At 40.1% G+C, this 16,275-nt stretch overlaps 1 protein-coding gene across 1 annotated transcript in view; it reads left to right on the top strand.

Annotated features, from left to right (window-relative positions):
• The window catches only part of smg1 (SMG1 nonsense mediated mRNA decay associated PI3K related kinase), a 73,478-nt gene that overhangs the window by 11,512 nt on the left and 45,691 nt on the right, over positions 1-16,275 (top strand). Inside the window, exons 12-28 of the mRNA XM_057861390.1 lie at positions 2,674-2,775; positions 5,368-5,658; positions 6,056-6,186; positions 6,305-6,466; positions 6,595-6,713; positions 6,813-6,900; positions 7,113-7,214; positions 8,593-8,733; positions 8,856-9,082; positions 9,585-9,784; positions 9,903-10,064; positions 10,150-10,304; positions 12,131-12,264; positions 12,482-12,787; positions 13,013-13,154; positions 13,302-13,452; positions 13,676-13,796. Coding sequence (XP_057717373.1) covers positions 2,674-2,775; positions 5,368-5,658; positions 6,056-6,186; positions 6,305-6,466; positions 6,595-6,713; positions 6,813-6,900; positions 7,113-7,214; positions 8,593-8,733; positions 8,856-9,082; positions 9,585-9,784; positions 9,903-10,064; positions 10,150-10,304; positions 12,131-12,264; positions 12,482-12,787; positions 13,013-13,154; positions 13,302-13,452; positions 13,676-13,796 — 2,734 coding nt within the window. The remainder of the gene's footprint in view (positions 1-2,673; positions 2,776-5,367; positions 5,659-6,055; positions 6,187-6,304; positions 6,467-6,594; positions 6,714-6,812; positions 6,901-7,112; positions 7,215-8,592; positions 8,734-8,855; positions 9,083-9,584; positions 9,785-9,902; positions 10,065-10,149; positions 10,305-12,130; positions 12,265-12,481; positions 12,788-13,012; positions 13,155-13,301; positions 13,453-13,675; positions 13,797-16,275) is intronic.

Here is a 16,275-nt window from a genome sequence, read left to right as displayed (position 1 = left end):
TGATGCTAACTGTCAATTTTAGCTCAGTAGTCATTGCAGGATAAAACACCAAGTAGCACTAGTCCCTAATGTGCTCCAACACAGCAGGGTATCATACATTTATTTTGAACACTGCAAAAACTCAAAATCCTATCAGGAGTTACAGTTTAGACCAACTTAAAAATTAACTAGAACTTAAAAATAGTTTGACACAAATAGAAATTCAATTGAAACACGTGGGAAAAACACCTAACCTTTAAAGTGCCTGTGACACGAAAAAGCATGTTTATTTCATAATACACGCGGTATTTTATGCCCCTGAATGATATGGGCCGCTTGGATGTGTGTGGAAGCGATCGCTATTTTTATTTAGTTTTTTGAATCCCGCGCCATGAAAATGAGTGACTTCCGGCTTCGGTCTTGCATTGAGGAGGAGGGCGCTGTGACGTGTACGGTAGAAGACGTCCTCTTCACGCTACAGTGTACTGTTGTGTATGAGGAAGAAGGATTCAGCTGATTTTGCGGATTAATACGTTTATTTTTCGCATCACGCCAGCCAAACGGCTGCAGAAAAATCCTTCTGTATGAGAGAGAGGCGTATGCGCCTTTTTGGAGTTTCAAAAGGTTCCCATTCACCGTGTATATTTACTGTGGGACCATTGGACTTACGAGGAAGTGAGTAAACATCTTGTTTTGTATTATGTCAAATACGAATACAGCGATTATAAAGTAAACACTACAAACTTTCTTTAAATGAAGGACTACTTACGTTTGATCATTGATAGGCATGTAAAAAGCTCTCCTAATGCTCATTAGCAGCAGCACCGTTAGCTGCACAACAACTCCAGCCACCCTTCTCCGGGGAACGAACTGTAAATTGCTCTCCGCCGGGCGGTTTGCCGATCCGCGATGACAATCGACAACCGGGTCGTCATGTCAAATAATCCAGGATAGTTATGTGTGATTTTCCGCTTCGAAGACTTTGAAACATCACTCGGTTCGGGTTAGCATGTGGCTAGCTGTCACGCCTTCTGGTTTGTTTACATTCTCCGAAGCCGGGGAAGGGAAATGACATATGTCCGATTTAGGTGTCATAAAATATTGTTAGGGAGGTGCGACAGTAAAGGTGAAGTCGACAGTTTTGACCATTATGGAGTCATTTTGCCATGTCGTCCTGAATAAATGCATTTTTATTATTTCATATTCCATTCAGCACAAGACTGTTATTTGTCATGACCATGCCATTCATTTAGCAATTGGGGAAAATACTTGGATAAAAAGAATATCCTGTAAAAATATTGAAGTAAAGAGACAGAAACAATGACATTTTGCCGCTCTCTTCGTCGCGTTTTCCTCGTTGTGAATAGTTCCCCCTCGACGGGCTGACTGGTCCTTCTCAAGCCATTTATATAGCTATTGGGGAAAAATACTTGGATAAAAAGAATATCCTGTAAAAATATTGGAGTAGAGAGACAGAAACAATGACATTTTGCCGCTCTCTTCGTCGCGTTTTCCTCGTTGTGAATAGTTCCCCCTCGACGGGCTGACTGGTCCTTCTCAAGCCATTTATATAGCTATTGGGGAAAAATACTTGGATAAAAAGAATATCCGATAAAAATATTGGAGTAGAGAGACTGAAACAATGACATTTTGCGGCTCTCTTCGTCGCGTTTTCCTCGTTCTGAATAATTCCCCCTCAATGGGCTGAATAGTAAAACCGATGAGCCCAGTCTACCGCTGACGTCATCCACCTGTTGAGGACGCTAAAGCCCTATAATGGTAGGCGTGGCTAACCGGCAGATTAAAAGACTAATTTCTCGTCATCTGTGCTTTGCTAAATTGTTGTATATAGTCGAATCGTCTCAAAATATGATTCTAATTCACATAATAATGCCATTTAAGACATTTTTTCTCGTTTCATATGCTCTTTAAGTGATGTGTGTTATCAAGCGTAATGGCATTTTTAGGTAAGAAAAAAAAAAAAAATATATATATATATATATAGTATTTATATATATATATATTTTTTTTTTTATAAGATCTAAGTTTTTTGAGTGAAAGCAGTGAATTAGTCTTTTTTTTTTTATTCTAGTTACATTTGAGATGCAATTGTTAGCTGTTTTCAACAATGTACATCGAAAATAGACATTGATTGACTGAAAATGGTTCAATATTAGATGAAATGTCTTGTTTTCTCATCTATATTTGTAATTGCTCTTCACCTAAAAATATGTTTTATCCGATTACTCGATTAATCGATAGAATTTTCAGTCGATTACTCGATTACTAAAATATTTGATAGCTGCAGCCCTAATTCATTTAGAACAAAAGTCTCAAACTTGCGGCCCCGTCGCCAATTGTAGCCCATAGGACAATATTTTGCGGTCACCATTTGACATCCAATTGTAGTATTAGTGTTTCCTGTACGTATTTTGTGACGGGTAGTTAAAAAAAAAAAAAAAAAAAAAAAATCAAAATAATTCTAAATAAAATGAATGACTTGATGGATCGTGCCCATCCTTTATTTTTTTTTAATCACAGCTAATATTTTGAGTTTTTTTCCAATGGAAAGATGAATGTTTATCACAAGTACAGTATTCATGTTACAGACAGGGAAGAGCTGGAATATTTCATTTAAAGGATTTACAGTCTTGAGCAATTAATGTTTATTTTTTATTTTTATTTAATATTTAGATTGTGGAACAGATCAACACAAAGCTGCCTGCTTCGTTTGTGGAGAAATTGTTGGCCCCTGACTCACAGTTGCTGGAGTTGCGTTTCCATCGAGAAAAAGAGGTTCGTGACCTGGTGTTCACTAATATAAAAATGAATATACAAGCACAGAACTAGGATTAAACTAGTTGCACCGAAAATCTGGTGGTTAAAACTTAAGTATTTCGCTGACACATGACAAATTGTATTTTATGTTTTGATCTAAAGTATCAAAAGATCATATTAACTGAACGGCTGCCATTGCACTTCTGAGAAATCCTAATTTTCATGTGACTTCATTTATTTTTCCAAAAAAAAAGTGTAAAATGTGTGTATACCTCACTGACTGATGGATTTGGGTGCTTCTTTGGGTGTTTCTTTACATCTCTTACAATCTTGGTCTTTTACAGGACATTCTATATCAGGGTTCACTAAATCCGGACCTCGGTGCCACTTTTCCTGTGTTTCCATGTCTCCCTCCTCCAACACACCTGAATCAAAATAATCAGGAGCATTATCAGGCTTCTGGAGAGGATGCTGATGACATAATCATTTGATTCAGGTGTGTTATGGGAGAGAGACGTGGAAAACACGACAGGAAAAGTGGCACCGAGGTCCGGGTTTAGTGAACCCTGTTCTATATTGTTGTATTGCCTATGCCAAATTTATGTGCTGTAATCCATTTTCACTCTATTTTTGTATTTTTACATTTTAAGTGAAACACTACGGATGTACTTTCTGGACACACTGTACAGTGTAAATCCTGGACCAAGGTGTTTCAAAATGGGTTAAGTACTTACAATAGGGTATTACAATACTGCCTAATGCTTGTTACTAGAGTCGTGCGAAATTTCCGATTCTGAGATTACTCGTGATTCGGCCATGAAAGATTCGAGAACGATTTACAAAAATCCAAATTTCGATTATTGAATTATACCAGGTAAAGCAGACCTAAAACACAGCGCAGTTTTCGGGACGCAATGAGGAACAGACCAGGAGTAAGTATCATGTTCAACTCATGCCGCTAGATAAAAAAAAAACAATAATACCTGACTGCGGCTGACAGCTGCTTCAAACAACGTCCAGTTGCTACTTGCTACAAACATACGGCCACATGCGGCTATAGTAGATATCACATATATGTAGAACTAGATGCAAAATGACAGACTAGCCGTTTAGTAGTTGCCGCGTTGTTAACAGCCGCCATCTTAAAGCAGTAGACTTCTCTAGAAGGCTCTGTTGTAGCGAACCTAATTAACTTTTTATCTAAAATACTCCTAAATCGGCAAAATCTTTAACTTGAATCCATATTTAAATGATGAAACAGTTTTAAAACTTAGTAAGTAAGTAGACAGAAAGGAAACTATGGAATAACGAGAGAATTTTAACAACTTTAACGGTTGATTCACATCATTAAATTAATTGAATGTAGTTTAAAGCTGCTGATACAGAATGGGACTTGAGTATTTTATTTACTGTTTTAAACTGTTAACATGATACTGAAATATTAGTTTGGTTTAGCCTCAGCGGCTTTTTGAACAATTTTGAAACTAATGTACAAAACATTAAAAGCGCGGGGCGGAAGGGTAACATCAATAATCGATTTATAATCAAATCGGAGCCTCTGAATCGTAATCGAATCGTTAGGTGCCAAAAGATTCCCACCTGTACTTGTTACTAGGAGTGGGAACCTCTTGGTACCTCACGATACGATATGATTTGCAATAGAGCTCACGGTAACGGTGATCTGACGATATCGCGATACGATTATCGATACATTGGTCAGGAAATCATTCTAGGATATTCTACAAACAACTAATAAACAGAAAAACAAGATTCTGTGAATTGGAATGAGTTTATCACTAGTAGACGTCCAATCCATTTGAAGTGGGAGGGATGGCAGCCATAGACGAGACAGCCATAGACTTTCAATCAGTGAATGATTCGTTGATTGAAAGTCTGTGGCTGTCAGTGGCAGCCAATGCCAGGCAATGAGGTAATTTTGGGACATTTAATGTCATTTACCTGTTGATTTTAAGTTACTTCCTGTTGATTTTGGTGTATTTTATGGGTCACTTCCTGTGTGTTTTGAGTTACAGAACAGCAAGTGACCTGGGAATCACCCAAATGAAGAGGCAGGGACTCAAACTCAACAGGAAATGACCTGTAAATGAACAGCAAGTGACCTGTAAATGCCCCGAAAATCAGACAGAATGACTGCGAATGCTCTGGTTTCTAATGAGCGAACGTTCCCACTCAAAATGGATTGGGCGTAAAGCACCGTCAATGGCAGCCTTAGTTAACTGAGACACTATTATGGTGGAAGATTTTGGTAGCAACCTGTTGGTTCCTTTTTTTTTGTTTGGTTTTAAACATTGTCACCTTTTTAAAACAATATCTCGATTCTTGGCAGGAGCATATCGATAACCTTTGGGGCATACAAAGTATCACGATTTATCACCATTTCGATATTTTGTGACACCCCTACTTGTAACTATCTCGGATCTTGTATTTGAACACAATATTTTATTTCATTATAGCTTCTGCTAGTGCTACGGTATAATTAAATGAAGGGAACATATTTAACATTTTACAAGGGACAACATATTTTCTCTGTCAAGATTTTTTTTTTTTTTTGTGGACCACCTTTTCAAGTTGTGTGTGTGCACTCCACAGGTGGTGTCAGGTGTACATGGGGTGTACCAGGCACTTCTGAGTCTGAAAAATATTCCAACCCTGGAGGCCGCATATAAATTGGTTTTAGGAGAGATGGCTTGTGCCCTGTCCAATATTCTTGCGATCCTGGATCTGACGAGTGGGCCCCTGCCACCCGATAGCCCTTGCTTCAGCATCCAGCACGCTGCTTTCGCTTCGGTCACCCTTAACCCAGAGAAGGCACAGTTCATCCTCATCTTCAATCTCAGCACTCTCACGACCATCGGGAACACCAAGAATTCACTAATCGGGGTAAGCTACACAGATTTACTCAAATGTAATGCACTCCTGTTTACTTGTCTTCTAATATTGGGAATTTATTGGCCACTATTGGTTTTGTCATTTATCATTGTCCCCTTAGGTGTAGAGGAAATTGTAAATTGTATTATGGTAGACATCAGTGCGGTGTACCACGTGATTTCCTACAAGACAATTTCCAATGAGCTTCACACACTGGGACACAATTGTCATGAAAAATATGAATACTGAAATAATGAAGCCATCAAAACCTGTTTAATGAAGGAAACACTTGATTAGAAACCAAAGTTTGTTGCAGGATCCTCATTTATGCCGCTTGGAAATTTGGTTATTTAAGTATAGACTCGTTTTTGTCATTGTAACTTATTATTCTTTTGTTTAACCTGTTTAGATGTGGGCTTTGTCTCCCACGGTCTTTGCCTTGCTCAGTCACACACTTATGCTGGTGCACTCTGAGTTAGCAGTCTTCTACCCTGCCATCCAGTACGCTGTGCTTTACACACTCTATTCCCACTGCACAAGGTAATGTTTTTTTAAGCTGTCAAAAATGGCACATCCATCCAGAAACACTGACAACTTAATTTTCCCAGTGTAGTTAGGCCAACCTGCGTCTTATCTCCTCTACTTCTGTCTCCATTAGACACGATCATTTCATCTCATCCAGTTTATCGTCATCTTCCCCATCGCTGTTTGATGGCGCGGTCATCAGCACTGTCACGACAGCCACAAAGAAACATTTCAGCACTCTGCTCAACCTTCTGGGAGGTCTGCTAGTGAAGGAACATCTCTACCCTGAAGCCAGGTTTTTTTTTTCCTTCCGGTCTTTTGGCAAAAGCATAGTCTGCACTGTTGGCCCTGCCAACAAGAGATGATTTTAATGCAACAAGTAATAAGTCATCTATAACCTTGAATCTAATGTTTATGTATCAGGAGGCTGCTGCTGACATGGGCCCAAGAAATCTCACTGCTGATGAAAAAGTCAGACACCTACAGCCCGCTCTTCTCCTTGCCCTCTTTCAACAAGTTATGCCGTGGCCTCCTGTCCAACGGCAAGCTCAACTAGTCTTTTTTTTACCCTTAGATGCCCTCACAGGTTGATGACTGTTAATAAAGTGGGTATTATTGTTCTATACTGTTTCACTATATAGCCCTGAATGAAGATCAGAGTGTCTGCCTTCAGACCTGCAACAGCTTACTTATCCTCTCCTCATCTTTATCTACGGAGCTTTTGCAGAGGTAAATTAACTATTGTCCACACATAATAATAATAATAATAACAACTTTATGGACATTGCACATGTTAGAACTAAAGCGCACTGGAATTTGGTGTTCTAATTACAATAAAGCCAAAGACCAGTAATGACAGACACATCCCAGGAGACAGGACAGTTTTTTTGACCTCCCTGTTTATTGAATTACAAATGTTGTTTTTTTTTCTTTTTTTAAAGGTGTTTGGATGTGTGCAGAGTCCAACTTGTCCACTCAGCTGTGAGGGTGAGGCATGCCTATGGCAAATTGCTAAGGACAATCCCCTTGGATGTTTCTTTAAGGTAACAAAGTACACAATAATTACTTTATTGATATAACTTCCAAAATTTAAAATGGCCAAAAGTTTTTTTTTTTTTCAGGTTGCAATGTAGGGCGTGTTTTATCAACATTCATTTACACTGCCTTGTTCTCCCAAACTCTATAAGCCAACTAGCTCATTGCGGGAGACGGGACTGTTCTAGCCAATCAAATTCTTGTATCCCAGGTTGCCTGCAAATTCTTGTGATGACAGTAATCTCCATCATCCTATGCCCCTGTGTTTGAGTCTCAGTGATTGTGTGTACTATAATGTTTGGACTATAAGGCGCACCTGACTATAAGCCGCCACCCACCAAATTTGATACGAAAACGGCATTTGTTCATAGATAAGCCGCACTGGACGATGAGCTGCAGCTGTCCTCTCTGTATTATGGGGTACTTAACCGGTACCACTTTATTTGACAGTGGCGTCATAAGACCAAATGAACCACCATGAAGCTTTGAAGCAATTGGCCGCAAAGCTTCATTGCTTCAAGAAGCTTAATTTGGCCATAACTACCCCCTTGGGGGAGACGGTCAACCTCTACTGCCACCTGCTGGCAACACTGTAGTCGCAACATGCCTCCTAGCATGCATTGCGTTGCATAACAATCAAAATTCATGTTCTGTGCTAATTGTTTTTTGAGTTACTCTTCCAGTTGTTTCATGAATTCCTAGTTATGGTATTTGGTAACACTTTGACAGTGGTGCCATAAGACCATCATAATTTTGACATGACACTGCCATGAGCATTAATCAATGCTTATGACAGATATCATTTTGTGTCATCCGGTCAATTATCACACTTTTAAATGGATGTAGAAGATCTGAGCTAGCCCTAAATGGAGTTGGTGACATAATTTGCTGGATGACACTTAATGACATCTGTCATAAGCATTCATTGTTACGACGGTCTTAAGGCAGTGTTATGATGCCGCTGTCAAATAAAGTGTTGCCTATTATCCAAAATAAATCGGCAAATAAGCCGCACTGGACTATAAGCCGCAGGATTCAAAATGAGGGGGGAAAAGTAGTTTTTTAGTCAGAAATAAGCGCTAGTTTTAATTGACATGAAATAGCGAAATGTGCTCGTAAGCGGTGTTATTGTTTTTCGGTTTGTAAATCATTTTCTCCGTTATCAGAGGTTCACGAAAAACGTGATTTGCATACTGAAATACTTGAAGCAACTTTCACATTAAGGTCATTTATACTAGGTGTTGTCTCTGTCAATAAAATGGCAACGTTTGGATTAGGTATTGTCTATTTGCCAGTTTTTCTATGCAATTGACCTGTCATCATGTGAGGAATTGCCATTATAACTACAAAAAAAATTTTTTCCCCCAACATTGGTTTTGTCATCAGTAACCACAGTCGCCCAGAAATGACTCGGATCTCATTAGCCATTCGCCACCATATGAGCCGAGCAGCGGGCAGTACCTTCCATCCCCAGGACTTCAGTGATCTCATCAGCTTCATCTTGTATGGAGTGCTGCACCGCGGAGGGTATGTCTTTTTAAAGAGTGCTCATAAATTCTCCCAGATGGTAAATTCAGTATATCAATCTAAATATGTATGTTTGTCAATGGACTAAAACCTTCTAAGCTTCTTGTCCTTATTTTCTACAGGAAGGATCAATGGCTGGAGCGACTTTATTACAGCTGCCAGCGCCTTGAGAAAAGGGATGGTCGAGCTGGTGCTGATGGAATACGTCCTGGTGTTGTGCCCAGAGCCCTGTTAAAAACTGAAGTGGTGCTGTGGCAGTGGGCAGTGTGGGAAGCAGCACAGTTCACTGTACTGTCAAAACTCCGAACTCCACTCGGCCGAGCTCAAGACACCTTCCAGACTATTGAAGGTGGTACCCAAATTGTTACTTGCTTCTGAGAAGTTGACTGTGGCAATAAGGTTGCATTTGAAAAGAATTTGTGGGCCTGCAAGAATTTTTCCTGTCATAAAATCGTTTATCAATAGTCATTCATAAGAACAAATAAAATGTCATTTTAATTGAAATTTCAACTTAAAAAGTATGAAGGCGATTGATTAACAATTTTGATCATATACGAGTTTTCAGAAAACTTCCACTACTGCTGTCACATAAAAGTATTTCTAATACAAAAAAAAAAACAATGCTCCTCTTTTGACATTATTTCTCTGGATTGGATTGCATTTCCGAGCTGTTGATTAAATTCAAGGGGAAATTTTGTAGTTCGGTTTTGAAATGTATATTTTGTGACATTAGCCCTAAAGTTTTTCAAGCACATCTCATATATATATATTTTTTTTGGGGGGGGGGGGGGATAACAAATAGCCAAACGTAATTTTTCTTCATCTAATTATTTATTTTGTTATTTTTTTAGGTATGATCCGGAGCTTGGCTGCCCACAGCCTAAACCCAGAACAAGATGTTGGAGTATGGGCTGGTGCCGGGAGTGACGGAGATGGTCACCATTCCAATCAGCTACGCATCACCCTACTGCTTCAGTATCTTGAGAACCTGGAGAAACTCATGTATAATGCTTATGAGGGCTGTGCTAATGCTCTCACAGCCCCACCTAAGGTAGACTGATATGTCTCACTACATAATTATCCAGTTGAAATGTTGAGCATGGATAACATTTACAAGTAATTTGCATTTGCATTTGTTAGAATCGTTCAAATTTCTCCTTTTTACCCAGGGTATCAGGACATTCTTCTACACTAATCGACAGACATGCCAAGACTGGCTCACAAGGATCCGCCTCTCACTCATGAGGGTTGGTCTCCTCTCTGGCCAGCCAGCAGTGACCATTCGTCACGGCTTTGACCTTCTTGCTGAGATTAAGAACAACAGCACCCAGGTAGGGATAAAGATGCAGTCAGTGAGAATTTCATATAAGCAAACATGATGCAAATTCTAATAGTTTTTCTTTTTGTTCACTCCAGGGTCCAGAATTAGAGGTTCCTCTAACATTATTGGCAGAAGCTCTTTGTGAGCTACGTTGTCCTGATGCCATCCAAGGACTTGCTGCGTGGAGCCTCTCTAACACCGGCAAGAGTCTCAGCTGGTTGTCCTCAGTGGCTTTACAAGCAGAGGGCCGGTAAGGCAACCCCGAACTGTTTAGTAGTTTGCTGTAAGACTTCTGTCATTTTTTTTATCATATGGTGAATGATATCGTTTGGTACAGTATCTAATACTGTATTTTTGGGACTATAAGTCGCAGTTTTTTTTCATAGTTTGGTCGGGAGAGCGACTTATGTGTGAAATTATTAACTCATTATTATATCATTTCACAAGTTATTTGCGCTATAGTTATCTGACTAACTCTTAATAGCTATGTTACGTTAACATACCAGGCACATTCTCACTTCGTTTTTAATGCCAAGGGCGTAGGTTTGGTAGGAACGATATAACAGCATAACCCGCATGTAAACTTTTTGCAGGGGAGGGGACATTAATAAGACCAAACTGATTATCGAACGGGGGTCAGGGCGACATTTCTCCGACGAACCTAATTAATTGATAGGTGAAATGATCAAAGCAAAATAAATCTGTATTGACTTATACTAACTTTTTTGTGGATTGGTTCATGTGATACAACGATCAAACCTTTGTTTTTAAAAAACTAGTGAAGAAACATTTTTGGAATGCAAGTCCCTTTATTAAAAAAATGGGAGCGATCCAAGAATGGGTTTTCTTCTTGGGGACACTGGAGCACCCCTAGACTTGGGGGACACTGGAGCACCCCTAGACTCAAACTAAAGGTGATTTGGGGGGAAAAATCATGGAAAAAAGTCTGAGATCTCCAAGACCATCCTACATCTACACCTGAGGCATCCTAGACTACCCCAAGACTCGCACCAAATTACTCTCATGATATTCTGGTGTGTGATTTCATTTCAGATTTTTTTTTCCATGTCAGTTCGCATTCATGTCAGTTTCCCTCTGAAGTGGACCCATTTTTGGGACTTGCATTCTGAAGCCACCGCATTACATTACGGTAATGCACGTAATGCAAACACTGAACCACACGAGGGATGCTAGCTTGACTTTATTGTTCCTTGTAGAGGCTGGCTTGACCGCAGTAGTTTTGCAAGTTAGCAACTTAGCAAGTTCACACATGAATACTATGCTAACTTTGATGCAGGTCGGACTTTAGTAGCACAAACTTTCACGTCTTTTTACATACAGTGGTTTGTGCTGGCCGAAAAAAACTTCTAATAACCCTCCTCGATGAAGGGGATGGAGGAGGCGGCATGTCTTATTTCTGTCGGTGGGGTTGTGTGCGTCTGTGTAGCTGGACGAGGGGGCGGGGAGGTCAAGTCATCAGCCAATCAAACATGCATTTAAGGGGGGAAAAATGGACCGGTACATTCAGCAAGTGAAAAGGGATCATTGTAAGTGAACATCATGAAAATAATTCACTTTATAATGGTAGGGTCTATTCTATCCTTACAACACAGACACACATAGACAATCTAAATTACCCATATAACTGAACTCATAATGCAAGTAAGGTGGCGTAAGAGTTAGTGGAGACAATTTGAGCATCCTGAAAAGTTTGTCGTGTTATGTCCCTACTGTCCCTATGCAAACCTACACACTTGCTTTATTAGTCATGTAACGTTCTTATACTGAACATTTAGTATTCAACCTGTTGTTCTCTATTCTGACATGTCTTTTCATGGTTATTGATTTTATCTAATGAATATCCCCCCAAAATGCGACTTATTCTCCAGTATGTTTTTTTCCCCTTTTCATTGCGCACTTTTTGGCTGGTGCGATTTGTAGTCCGAAAAATATGGTACCCAATTAGATCAGTGATTTTGCATTATTTCATACGACAAAAACTGGCTAAAGCTATTTTCTGAACTGAAACGAAATTTTTGGAAGGTATTTTGACATGTTTTGTTGCTGTGCCTTTAGGTTTGAGAAAGCAGCTCTAGACTATCAAGATCAGCTCTCTGCAGTTTCAGGGATGGACTGTAGTATCAAAAGCTCTGACTGTTACCTACTCAAACTCTCCAGTAATACCAACAGCCCCAAACATACAAGCAATGGTAACTAGCAAATGTGCATTGTAATCAAGTTAACTTTACTTCCAGTCATTAGTTCCTTCAATAGTTGTATTCAATATTGGAGTTAGCAATGCACAGTAGTACAGTGTAAAAAAATAAAACTTCCCATTAGTCATGCTAACGAAAGATTTTAAAGAGACATAATTGACTCTTATTTGTTAACTGTATTATACGCTAATTTGTGTTTTTTCTTGAAAAGGTGATAGCAGGAAAACTGTGCTGCTGAAGTCAAATGAGTGCTCTCCTGAGGTGGTCAATCTCCTGGCCAACAAAGCATGTCAGTGCTATGTGGCACTTTGTGATTGGTCTTCAGTCAAGGAATGGCAGGCCACTGTTCATAACTTGAAACAAAACTCCACCAGTCTAGTTGGCATCAACCTAAGGGCTGATTTCAACTACATTCAGGCCTTAAGCCGCTTTGAGGACGGAGATTTGAATGAATGTGGTGCTCAACTGGAACTTCTGCCTGGGGAAGACTTCAGTTTGCTCTCCAGTAGCAAGATGGGTGAGTGTGGGGCTAATCCTTACATTTTGTTTTGTATCCATAGAAATACAATCAGTTATTTTAAAAATGGTAACGGGGATAATGAATTATTTGATAATGAATACTTGTGAAGGATAAGCTGCGTTGAAAATGTATAGGTGAATACATCATGTACTAACACTGCACATCAAATTGCTTTCTTAATCGGTCTGATCAACATTGCATGCTTGTTTGTGTCTGGTTTAGATCTAAAGAGGTTTCTGCCATCATTGAGTCCTGATCCTACAGAACTTCAGAGAGCTGTTGAGGTACAGCTCCTCCGTACCGCTGTTAGTGCCCTAGCAAAAAACAGTCAGCCACCAGAGCAAAGGGCCACTGCCAATCAAGAGTGAGTAGTTCTAAAGAGGCTTAGAAATGCTCGTTGCTCATTCAGGTCTTGCTTGTTTCAATGTTGTTTTTCTTAGATAAATTACCACAAAATACTTTTTTCCCGCAGTAGTAGTAGTTCAGTCTAACGATTCATGTAATTTTACAGTACATTAGTGCGCTCCCTGAAACAAACTGGAAGGATCTGCCTGGCTCCTTTACGCCTGTCAACATTGACCCTCTCCGATGGCTTGCCCACCCTTCCTACTTTGCAGCTTCACTGCACTGTCACTCTCGAGAACACGCTTTCAGGACAAGAGGTACGTATGCCACTCTGGCTCTGAAAAACTGATGCTATTGAAATGGCAAAGATGAGGAATTTGAAAGAATAATTTGTCATTATCATTATTATTATCATTTAATAAAAGGAAAATGACTTCTGTCTGTTGATAGAATGAAAAGACCATCGTAGATATTAATTCTTGCTCCATAATAGTCTTGGAAGTGTGATTCATTTGTATGTCCTGTTTGTGTTCTCTATAGGACTCTGTGATTCCTTTAAACAGTGAGGCACTAAGCTCATGTAAACAACAAGATGTCCAACCTTTCATGCAAGCCCTCAGATACACCTTGTTTCAGAGACAACTCCTCAACAAACTCAGAGGTAATACAACATTTAAAACAAAAAATATTCATGAATTGTGCAATGCTTCACTAAAGTAAACCTCAGTCAAACAGGTTACTTAAAACAATTAATTTGACTGCCACATTCTGTGTGGCCCACAAAAGTAAATCGTGCATCGACGTCAGGTTTTTCACAAAAGCAGAAAACAAAGTTTTTGAGTTTAAACTAAAATACGCTAATAGAATTTAGAATTGTCTTTAAGTCTGTTTTCTGAGTACTCACTGGGAGAGCAGTTAGCCAAAGCTACCATGAGTGCATCCATGTCATGTAACATGTACAAACATTAAAAATAATAATAACAACTGGTTGTGCAAGTAGGGAAATTTGAATGATTTTCAAGCATAGACTTCACTATCAGTTGACGAGACAGCTCCTGAATACATTGCGCCACGGCTTCCCATGGGGGCAGGCCAGGCAGAGCGTCGTTGCAGCTTTCACTGCGATAAACTCAAACACACACTGTATTCTAACGCCGGATTTAGGTAGAAACAGGACGAAAGTTTTAGTGCATACAAGCAGGCAGGAGTGTCTCGAGTGATTTGGTTGAGGAGTCAAGGTAATTAATACCGGTATATAAAATAGCACCATGTGTGCACTTTGAAACGTTAGCGTAACTTTTGCTTGAAATATCTACGTAAAATGAATGATAACTGCCCGTTTTTGCTTTTAACCAAGAATCTAGACTGTTTATTTTTCATATCAATAGAAATTCGGGGATTTACCATTTATTTACAAGACTTTTAATTTGAAAAAGCTCTTTTTTTTGTGATGGCTGCCATATTGGATTTTGTATCCATACACAAAATAACTTTACATTCAAATAATAAGGTAATTTTTGGCCAACTGTCTGTTTTTTAGCTAAATACAGTGGTACCTCTACATACGAAGTTAATCCGTTCCAGGAGCTTGTTTGTAAGTCGAAATGGTCGTATGTCGAGCAGGATTTTCCCATAGGAATACATTATAATTCCATTAATTCGTTCCACAGCCCAAAAACCTGCACTAAATCCTTAAAAAATACTGCTGGTACTATTACAAATGGCAATTACACATAGCAAAACAAATAAATTATAAATAAAAATCGGATTAATAATATAATAATAATAATAATTCCTGTAATAGTGTAACGAAACGGGTTCTAATAAGGCGGACGTTTTTTTCTGTACCTGAAAGCACCGCGGCGCTGACGTGACCAAGAGGGAGGGGAGCGGGTGAAAGTTTACTTTCGCTTTCAATGCTTTCTTGAGAACATCGTCAATTGCGGCAGACAGCAGGCGTTTTGTGTTGAATAAGTTGTGAAAGAAACGATGAAAACGTGGCGAAGCTGGCGATTTCTCTGGAGATGTTACCACAATAAGAATTGTCAGCTTAACTTATAAAGACTGGCGAACGATGGTCGGAGGAGGACCGTGGAGATGTATTGTTGAGCCATTTCACGGATGCCCACCCTACGCTCATATTTTTCTGTCATTTGCATCTTCATTTAGAAGGTAAGCGTCAACTTTTTCCTTGTTTCACCACCTGTACCAACCTTTTCTGAAACCTGTGTTGATTTGTCACACAAGAAAATCCGCCGTGCATTCGTCTGCGGTGCTGCCATTGTCGTCGTATTTCGAGCATGTCGTCGGATGTAGAAACAAATGGCGAGTCAAATTTTACGTCGGATGTCGAAAAGTTAGTGTGTCGAAGCGATCGTATGTAGAGGTACCACTGTACTAGGTACTTAGACATTTCTGCATCCGTGCAAAAAAAAAAAAAAAAGGTCTTTTACGTGTTTTATTTCATGTAAGACTTCTTAATAGGACTAGTTGTTATAGATCCCAAAGTAAATTAATCAGCACAGCAGTTGAGGTCCTCTTGGGTGGGGTGGACTTAGTCACTGACTGAGCGGTGCCACCAGCTCGACACATCATCAGTTGTGTGCCCCAGCTTCATCAGGTGTTTCGGCCACTTAACACAATACACCCTCTGCTGGGGTTGGCCCACCACAGGCTGATCAGACCTGGGTGAGTGTCAAGCGGTGGCACCGCACGGTCACTTGGCAGCCCATGTTGCGTCCCTGCGTTTCAGCCACAGCCAGTGACTGCTCCGCTCTGCTGCAGTGGCAAGTTCTTTGATTGCCTTCCGTTGGGCCTGCCCTCTGATCCCCACCTCCTTCAGGAGCCTTGTGGTGGACCTTGCTACAAAGCCTCTGCAGCCGACCTCCACTGGCCACACCTTCACGTTCCAGCCCCGCCCCTCTGCTTCAGCTGCTAAGTTGGCATACCGCAGCCTCTTCCGTTCAAATGCCTCATCGATGGCATCCTCCCACGGGACAGTCAGCTCAACGATGAAAACATGCCGGCAGGATTTGGACCAGAGGACCAGGTCTGGTCGCAGATTGGTTGCTGCAATTTCGGGTGGAAAGGTGAGCCTCTGGTTGAGGTCCACTCGCATTTCCCAATCCCGGGCTGCGCTC

The sequence above is a fragment of the Corythoichthys intestinalis genome, chromosome 16 (assembly GCF_030265065.1).
Source record: "Corythoichthys intestinalis isolate RoL2023-P3 chromosome 16, ASM3026506v1, whole genome shotgun sequence".
NCBI lineage: Eukaryota > Metazoa > Chordata > Actinopteri > Syngnathiformes > Syngnathidae > Corythoichthys > Corythoichthys intestinalis.
Note: the sequence above shows the minus strand (reverse complement) of the source record. Positions and strands in the feature narration are given on the sequence as shown.